This window comes from Pelodiscus sinensis, chromosome 22 (genome assembly GCF_052426305.1).
Source record: "Pelodiscus sinensis isolate ZL-2025 chromosome 22, ASM5242630v1, whole genome shotgun sequence".
Lineage (NCBI taxonomy): Eukaryota > Metazoa > Chordata > Testudines > Trionychidae > Pelodiscus > Pelodiscus sinensis.
This window is the reverse complement of record NC_143073.1, coordinates 13294881-13304534: the sequence shown is the minus strand read 5'-3', so window position 1 is coordinate 13304534 and position 9654 is coordinate 13294881. Positions and strand designations below refer to the sequence as shown.

The window sequence follows — 9654 nt, the reverse complement described above, 5'->3', positions numbered from 1 at the left end:
TTTGAGGTGCCCAGCTGTTTAACTCCCAGGCTGACCATGAAAACCTCTCCCAACCTGGCCTTGCGTTTCTTTCATATCTGTTATCTTTTGGGGTCACACGTCGGTGCTCCACGTGGATCACAACAATGGATCCTTTGAGACAGCTGCTGAGTTAAGTGGGCCTTTTCCAAATTGACAGTGGCCAAAGTTTGCCTCATTTCAGCTGGAGTGGGAAACATCTGGATCAAAAGGAGTGGCTTACACCTGATTTGCCTGAGACCTTGTGGGAGGTGAGGTAAGCTGGAATTGACAACAGTGAAGTTAATGGAAAGGGTGGAAGTTCTTTACCTTTTGGGTCAACAAGCCTGTTCTATTCATTCCCTTTGACTCATCTGGCACTGGTCATTCTCAGGCTGCATGCTGGGCTAGATGGACCATTGATTTGACCAAGTATGGTCATTCTTGTATAAGCCATGTAAGAAAGACTAGAATCCCTGGGCCCATTCCTTCAGGGGAAAGAAGCATAACACAGGAGCTAGAGACCACCAAATGAAATTAATGGGTAGCTAAAACAAAAGGAAATGTTTCTTCACACAACACACGGTCAACCTGTGGAACTCCTTGCCAGAGGATGTTGTGAAGACCAGGACTTGAACAGCATTACAAAAAAACCCCAACCCTAGATAAATTCATGGAGGATAGGTGCCTCAATGACTCTTAGCCAGGATGGGCAGGGATGGTGCCTGTTGCCTCTTTTTGTCAGAAGCTGGGAATGGGTGACAGGGGTGGGAGCTCTTGATGAACCCCTGCTCTGTTCATTCCCTCAGGAGCACCTGGCATTGGCCACTGTCAGAAGACAGGAAACTGGGCTAGATGGACCTTTGCTCTGACCCAGTCTGACCGGTCTTATGTTTTTAAGCACAATGTCCGCAAGCTTATGCAGTGTTCACTCATTTCCAGTACCTGGAAAAGCCTGCCAGCCCAAACTGCTGAGCTAGCTCTGTCATTACTGGTGGCCCACACTGTGAGTGCCAAGAGCAGGACACAAAGGGAAAGCAGATTCTCCCCAAATTGGTGATTAACACTGAAGTTAAACTTACCAATGAGTCACAAATGGTTTACATGAATTTCTAGGGCTAATGAGAGGGGACTTTGGGATTCATTTCACAGTGTGTGTTGGTATAAACAGCACCAGGCTGGATCATGAATGGAGACGGATGGACTTTGAGCTACGTGGTAGCAGAGTCCAGCTGCCTGACTGCCATGGGCCATGCTGAGCATTTGGGTTTTGTGCCTGGCCTGGCGCTGCTCTGAGAAATTCTCATGCCATGAATGGCTGCACAGTGCAATGGCATGATGCCTCCACACATCCTATGGCAATGGAGACCCATCTGTGATGCAAGGAGAACAGGCATTAACACCATATGGCACCCAAGGCCAAAGCTGAGCCATGGGGCATGTGCGGCTGGGTTGGGTGGGAGAGGCTTCAGGCGTCCAGAGCTGGCACAGATTCCCCAGAGAAAGGGGCTGAATGGGAAATGAAGACCAGCAGCAACAAATAGCCCATAGCATGTGACTGAAAAAGCTACTGGAGGTGAGCAGGAGCTTGTTAGAAAAATAAATCAGGGAAAGTTTCAGAGTGGTCAGCATGTTAGTTTCAGCAAAAGCCCCAAAGAGGCCAATGGCACATTGATGATTAACAAATTTATCTGGGCATCAGCTTGGGTGGGCTGGAACCCACTTCCTCAGATGCATGAAGTGGAAAGTTCAGTTTAGCAGGGAACTGTACACATGCAAAGATAGGCGTGTTACATTATTATGGGAAGGGCCAATGCTAATCAGGCCAATTAAATCAGGAAGGATACAATCCACCAACAAAAACTGATGAGAAGGTGAGGATACCACAAGTGGGGGTGGGGGACGATTGCTTTTTATAGTGAGCCAGCCATTCCCAGCCTATATCTACACTACGTCCTGGATTGATGCTCTGAGATTGATACATTGGTGGTTGATTTAGCAGGACTAGTTACAGGGAACACTGCTCCCAGTGGTCTTGTATTTTGGCACTCCACATCACTCCAGGCCCCCAAGGGCTCCCTGAGCTCCCTCCCACCCCATTCCCTCTGCTTTCCACAATGTTTCATTTGTACTGAAGATGTCAGAGGCTACAGCTCAGCCCCAGCATAAATTAAACACTGGCCGGGCAGTCTGCTATTGGTGGGTACTGGCCAGGTGCCCAGTTACGAAGGTAACGCCAGCTGCCAGGAGGAGAGCAGAATTAAGGGTGGCCTGGTATATGGTGTATAGTCACCCCTCTGTGCTGCTGCTGTGGCTTTTGGTGCTTGATGCTTGCCGTATGGTTCAAGGCAGGCTTTGCACTGTCACATGGGGGAGGGGGAGAAGGCTGCATCTTGCCAGAGCCCACAGTCCACCTGCAGCCCTCTGGGCACTTTTGGCTCACCAGCACACCATTTCAGATTTTGGGAGGTGGGAGGGAGCTTTAACCAGGTGTAACAGCGTGTTGGGGAGCCCCAGACCCTGCACCCCCATCCACAGCCAGTAGAGTAAAAGGTTTTATTGCTTCTCAGAGACACAGCATAGCATAGGAGTGATGTCAGCTCAGATATGAAGGCTACGTCTACACTACAGGCTTTTTCGCAGCGCAAAAACTTGCTGAGTGTCTACAGTGCATGCATGTTCTTGCGCAAGTAAATTCACATTAAAGCATCAGAAAAGAGGGCTTCTTGTGCAAGAGTTATTCCTCTCCCCATGAGGAATATGTCCTCTTGCGCAAGAGCTCTTGCACAAGAAGGCAGTGTGGACAGGCACATATGGCTAAAATGGCCATCAGAGCTTTCTTGCGCAAGAGAGCGTCCACACTGCCATGGATGCTCTTGTGCAAAAGCATGTCTCTTGCACAAAAGCACATGGCAGTGTGGATGTACTCTTGCACAAGACGTTTTGCGCAAGAACTCTTGTACAAAACAGTTCTTGCGCGAGAATCCTGCAGTGTAGACATAGCCCAAGAGCAAACAGCTTTATTCCTCTCGGGGGGGAAGGGTTCACAGGCAACTGATCACTGCCCCATTGTCTTCGGGAGTCACAGAAATTGCAGGAAAAAATATATTTTAAATGAAAAAATGGTACAAAAATAACAGCTGTTCAACACAACTCCCGGCAACGTGAACGCAAATGTGTATATAGGAACTTGTGCACAAAGGGGAACTTGATGACTGACGGAAACTCCTTGCTGTGGGAGGAACAGTAGAAAGGAGATGCTCCATGCTTGTTTTGACAAGGAAAACTGATGGACTGTGTCTAGACTGGCATGTTTTTCCGCAACGCTTTTGCGGAAAAACTTGCCAGCTGTCTACACTGGCCACTTGAATTTCCGCAAGAACACTGACGATCTCATGTAAGAAATCAGTGCTTCTTGCGGAAATACTATGCGGCTCCCGTTCAGGCAAAAGACAGCTCAGATTTGTTTTGCGCAAAAAAGCCCCAATCGCGAAAATGGCAATCGGGGCTTTTTTGCGCAAAAGCACGTCTAGATTGGCACGGACGCTTTTCTACAAAAAGTGCTTTTGCGGAAAAGCATCCGTGCCAATTTAGATGCTCTTTTCCGCAAATGCTTTTAACGGAAAACTTTTCCGTTAAAAGCATTTGCGGAAAATCATGCCAGTCTAGACGTAGCCATGGAGTATAGGTGAGGTTATGAGTAAATGTGCTAAACAATCCCAGCAACTATACATGGGCTATATCCAATGTTCCTGCTTCTCTTTTCCATCCATGTGTGGATTTTTTCCCATCCACATGGGAAATAATTTTATGTGCACTGAGGCATGTGCAAATGTGCACCACCAGGAGAAACACAAAACTACCTGTGGGCGCTCTGCTAATCAGCTGGGCAGCATGGGAATCTCTCCTGATTGGCCATACAAGTACACACCTTACAGGGACCAGTAGCTTTGTAGCTTTACAACTATCCTTGTAGTAATGGAAAATCCTAGTGAAGAGGAGGCCCAGATACATTTGCTTTGATGGAGCTAGTTGAGGCCGTGCCTGTTGTAACCAAACATTTAACATTCCTGTATGTTCCCCCAAATGCAGCAGTGCTGCAGTCACTCCTCCCCCTCCGGCCACTGCCCCCAAGCATCCCTGCCTGTTGCTTTATTCAGATTCCTTCAGCTAGCCCAGGTATCAGGTGACTGGGCCATTTCCTACGTGTCTCCCTTCAGGGACCATCCCCTGCTGGGCACAGACACACTCTCCAGACCAGCCTAGGGCAGTAGGGATCACACCCAGCACAACACAGCAACCAGTGAATGCAAAACCAGAATGGATCCAGGGCCACAAGAATGGACAGCCCCCCACTACGTCACACCATGATTCTTGCCCAGCTTCCTTCCCCCTCTTTTCTGAGGCCTGCCCCTGCTCCATCCTTCTCTGAGGCCTCACCCTGCTCACTCCATCCCCCTTCCTCCCTGAATCTCGTTCACTTTCACCAGGCTGAAGTAGAGGGTTGGAGTGGAGGCTCTGGTCTTGGGCCAAGGGGTGCTGAGTCGTGGGAGGGGACACCCTGAAGGCAGGGAGGTGAGGTGGGTTCCGGAGTGGCCTAAGGGCTAGGACATTTGCCTGGGGGGTGCAGGGTTGGGGGCTTGAGTCTTTCCTACACTAGAAACAGCCAATACAGGCTGCTCCAGGGATGGAACTGGCTCCTGAATTAAGGATAAGGGATAGCCTGAAGCTAGGGAGGTAGAATGGCAGAGGGGATCAGGCATTTGCCTGGGGAGTGAAGGGTGGTGAGTCCAAGTCCCACCCATCCTGGGAGCATCCAGACAACCAACACAAGCTCCTGCATTAAGGAAGGCAGGACAATGGACCCTCTGAGGGTGGGGTGTTGGCTAAGGGCTACTTGCCTGGGGTGTATAGGGCCATGGGATCAAGTCCCATTCTGGGAGCAGCCAGACCACTGCCCTAGGGATGCTTATGTTTATTTAATACAAAATCAAATAAAAGGAAAATGAACACTACTCTTGGATTACATGTATTATCTTTTGTAATAACTCAAGCTAGTAAACACACCAAAATGAATACCATCCACTCATAGCTCAGCTTTCAGACGCTAAACAAATCTGAGTCAAACAGAAATAGTCATGCTCTCCTTGCAGATATTAATTCAATATTTACTGTCGCTGGAAAAAAGATTAAAAGGCATACACTGCATAAGAGTGAATCTGGGGAATGTTTAGGATCCATGCTATACAAATACAAGTGAAACAGATCTTCAAAAATAGAAGTTTTCCTGATGTGAAACTTTTACCTTGCAGCTTTGTCTACATTGGCAAGATTTTGCGCAAAAGCGGCTACTTTTGCGCAAAATCTTGCCACCTGTCTACACTGGCTGCGAGTATTTGCGCAAGAACACTGATGTTCTAATGTACAAAATCAGTGCTTCTTGCGCAAATACTCTGATGCTCCCGCTCAGGGATAAGCCCTCTTGCACAAGTATTCTTGCACAAGAGGCCAGTGTAGACAGGCAACGTTAATTACTTGTGCAAGAAAGGCCAATGGCTAAAATGGCCATCGGAGCTTTCTTGCACAAGAGAGCGTCTACACTGGCACGGACGCTTTTGCGCAAAAGCACATGCCAGTGTAGACGCTCTCTTGCGCCAAATACCTTTTAACGGAAAAACTTTTCCATTAAAAGTATTTGCGCAAAAATCATGCCAGTGTAGACGCAGCCTGCGTGTGTCACCAGCTCAAAGCGTAGAAGCCCCGAGCAAATTAACACATGGCTTTTTTTGTGGACAGATCCATGTTCCAAAGAGCTTGCAAATGAGGTTTCATCTTATAAAACAGCTAGCATCACATCTAGTACTTGCTATTTCTGACTCATAAGAGCCAGAACTCTACCAGATAGCAAAGATCTGGCCTTAATGCAACACAATTTTACTATGTATTAATTAGTAACACAAGAGTTAAAAAAAACATTAAGATCACAGTTCCTTTGACTTCTCTTGTTCCTCATAAAATGAGATTGACAGGAGTTGGAGTAAGAAGTCCTCCCGTTTGCCATTATTTGAAAATTATGGAGTAGGGCTGATTAATCTCCTGTGCAACTGTGCGGCAGCACAGCTTCATGAGGGAACATTGCCTTTCATTTACCCTGCTTTTTCCACGGGGCTGGTGGCAAGCAATGAAGCACTGATCCCTCTTCCCCTTCAGCTGGCAGCTCTTCCGACTCCAACACTATCTGAGTCACATGATCCTCCAAGTACTTCCTGCTTCCCTGATTGGAGAACTCGCTCACCTCAAGAGAGTATAGACCCTTCTTTGGTGAGGAAGGGAGTGGGGATGAACAGAGTAGAGGCTGGAGCCAGCTCCTCCATTTGTAGTAGTAGGTTCTGCTCCTCCTCCCTGGGAGGATGAGAGCCCCATCCCCAGTTACTCAGCTGAGCTCCCTCGGTGGGAGTTCTGAACTTTTGAATGGAGCTGAGAAAACAGCTGTGCAGCCACGAGGGTGTGAAGCTAACTAAGAACCTTGGTTGGAACTGTATTTATTTTCATGAAAAACTGAAGTTATTTTACATAAAACTAAAGATATAATTTGAATATATGAGACCTCCATCTACCCAGTGTCTAAAGTTCTGTGTTTAGCTCATGTTTTTAAACGACCAACACTAAGGTTAGCACACACTAAGCTAACATTACATTCTAGGATACTCTTATTTGATTGTACCACTTTAATTAATGAATGACAAAGCACAATATGTTAATAAAGGTAATGATAATTGCTCAAGCAGCACACGTTTGGCATTTTAGCACTCACTACTCAAAGAATTAAATGTAAGCAGAAGAGAGAAATAAAATTATGAAATGCACAGACCAGTCAAAATCTACAATGACGGCACATTGAAAGAAAAGAACATATTTGCATTGCAGGAAGTACTAACAAGTTACAACAATGTAAGTATGTATGGGGCAGAGCGTAGAAAACGACCATGTGTGAGCTCCAGGAATGCATGAGGGTCTGCATGCTGCTCCTTTAAGAGTGCCACACTTGCCAGTTGGAAATAAAGCAGTTATGTTCCACTCTTGGTGAGCCTTGTCCTTTCCATCCCACCCCATATTGCTTGTGGATTGGAGAGATGGGGTACATGGGTAGAGGGGCAGGAGACACCATATCATTGTCCCTCTGTCTCCTGCCCGCCCCCCAAATAGCAGACGGGAAGTTTCCCGGAGTAGCTGGCCAGGGACAGATCCAAGGAAGTGGACAGGAGCTGCAGGAACAAGCAGAGCAGCAGGGGGAGGGGCACCTCTGCTCCGGAGGCACCCTTTTTATAATGGTAGTATAGCCTTTCACCACTATCTAAGGACAGTAGTAAGGAAAAGTATAAGTTTAACGCTCCAAATTTGTTTATGCAAGAAAAAGTGATGGCAATTATGTCAGGTCTTCAGGAAATTTACCGAATTACGATGGACATTACAAAAGGACTTTTTTTAAATTGAAAAAGCAGTTGTTTTTACACAAAGATCACTACGTGCGGTTACCTAAATTTGGTGGAATTAAGGTCCAAATAGATTTATTCTCCTTGTTCTTTGTTGAGATCATGCCTGCTTCCCCCACCTGTAGCTGACGGAGATTCTTGTTATTGGGGAGCAGTTCCATGACACAGAACAAAGAAGTTGATTATAAAGAATTGTTCCCCCCATCCAAGGAAAAGCATGCAACAGGAGGGTAAAGCAGACAGCTCAGCTGGGAAAAGTGAAAGATCATAGGGACACAAATGAGGCCTTAAATTTCACTATAGGGTAATTTGAATTCGCAAAAGGAAAAAAACCCTTCTCAGCTTTAGACCTGGTTTTTATTCTCTCTCTCTCTATTGCTGTGTCTCTAATCAATAAAGAATATGCTCTGATATAAGCACTTGCCACATTCATAAAATTCACAGGGTTACTCTAGTGTGGATTTTCTGATGATCTGTAAGGTTTGATCATTGAGCAAAGGTTTTCCAAAACTCACAGCATTCATAGGGTTTCTTCCCAGTAGGATTCTCTGATGTTGAATAAAATGTGAGCTCCAAGCAAACTTTTTCCCACAGTGGCAGCATAGATAGAGTTCACACAGGGGAGAAACCCTCTGATGTTGAATAAGGCTTGAGCTCTGAGCAAAGGCTTTTCCATAATCACTAAATTCATAGGGTTTCTTTCCTGTGTGGATTCTTTGATGTTGAATAAAACGTGAGCTCCGAGCAAAGTTTTCCCCGCACTGGCAGCATAGATAGGGTTTCTCCCCTGTGTGGATTCTCTTATGGCTAGTAAAGGTCGAGCGATTAGTGAAGGTTTTCCTGCACTCACAGCATGCACAAGGTTTCTCCTCTGTATGGATTCTCTGATGGCACATAAGGGTGGACCAGCCAGTGAAGGTTTTCCTGCACTCACAGCATTCATAGAGTTTCTCCTCTGTATTGATCCTCTGATGTCTAATAAGGTGTGAGTACTTACTGAACTTATTCCCACACACAGTGCATGAGCTATTTTTCTCTCCCATGAGGATAATCTGCTGGGCTGTAGTTTTCTTGTGGGATTTCTGAGTTCCCTGATAATGAACAGCTTGACCAACTTTCTGTGTTGGCTGGTTTCCCTGCTGCTTCTCTGGCCTGTACTGACTCTCTTTTTCCTGTTTACAATTCCTAGACACTCTCTCTTTGCATCTTTGCAGTAATGCCCAATGTGGTTCCATTTCTTCATCTTCCTTCTGAGGATTCTGCTCTCTGGTCTCACTACCCAACCCAACACCTGCTGAGATGGAAAAAAACCACACACACACCTACATACAAAACCCCAATCAACTCTCAGAAACAGGAATGGAAAAGGACAGAACAAACCAGAAGAAAAGCTAGAGATGGGGCCTGAATTTTCCCAAACTCTTCCCTAAAAGGGAGAGAAGAGAGAATTACTTCCGCATCCAACTTCCATCCAAACATTCAGGGAAAAGGAAGTTTGAGGAGACAGCTACTATCAGTAGTCATTCAAGATGGGTAGGAAGCCTCCAGCAGTGTCTGTCCTGAGGATGAGACTCCTGCTGAGAACTCAAAGTTCACATGGTCCTTGTTAGGAATCCCAGCTGTTTGCTTCGACACTGAGTTGGTTTAATGATCACTCACCTGTGTAGGCACCTCTCAAATTCTCTCTTTCCTCTGAGCCCTGGAGAACTGGGGACAATGGCTCTTTTTCTTGCTCCAGCTGGGAGATGACATCAGGTTTGGAAACTGAAAACCCTGCTCAGGGGAAAGAAGGCATGTGAAATCTGGTGAATTCATGAGACATTTGACACACAAAAAAAAGTGCTGTTATTTTAACCCCAGACCATTTTAAAGCACTGGAAACACTGGGCCAGCTCCCCATGTTCTCAATGGTGCAGGATTGCTCTTCTAATAAGGGATTTAGCTGTGTTCATGCCTACTGGGAACGCACACCAGCAGACACTCCTGATGACAGGAATCCCAACGCACAAGGCCTGATTTCACTGTCTGTCATGTTTTTTATGGTGATGAATTTGATAGGGCCCTATTCGTAACATATATCTTCCATCATAGCATGAGCCCCTTCCACCAACACTTACAACAGAAGCATTGGACAAAAATGAATTTTCAGATGGGGAAGGCTCCT

At 46.3% G+C, this 9654-nt stretch overlaps 2 protein-coding genes across 6 annotated transcripts in view; one reads left to right on the top strand and one right to left on the bottom strand.

Annotated features, from left to right (window-relative positions):
- The window catches only part of LOC102463552 (uncharacterized), a 587148-nt gene that overhangs the window by 277157 nt on the left and 300337 nt on the right, over nucleotides 1-9654 (top strand). The window lies entirely within an intron of this gene.
- On the bottom strand, nucleotides 5706-9137 carry LOC142819501 (uncharacterized). Its single transcript, XM_089772494.1, has one exon. It carries the CDS (start codon nucleotides 8723-8725, stop codon nucleotides 7937-7939), a length of 789 nt encoding a protein of 262 aa, XP_089628620.1. The 5' UTR covers nucleotides 8726-9137; the 3' UTR covers nucleotides 5706-7936.

Bases quoted from the DNA above. Each gene is read 5' to 3' on its own strand.
- LOC142819501 (XM_089772494.1), bottom strand. From the start codon at position 8,725: ATGGAACCACATTGGGCATTACTGCAAAGATGCAAAGAGAGAGTGTCT.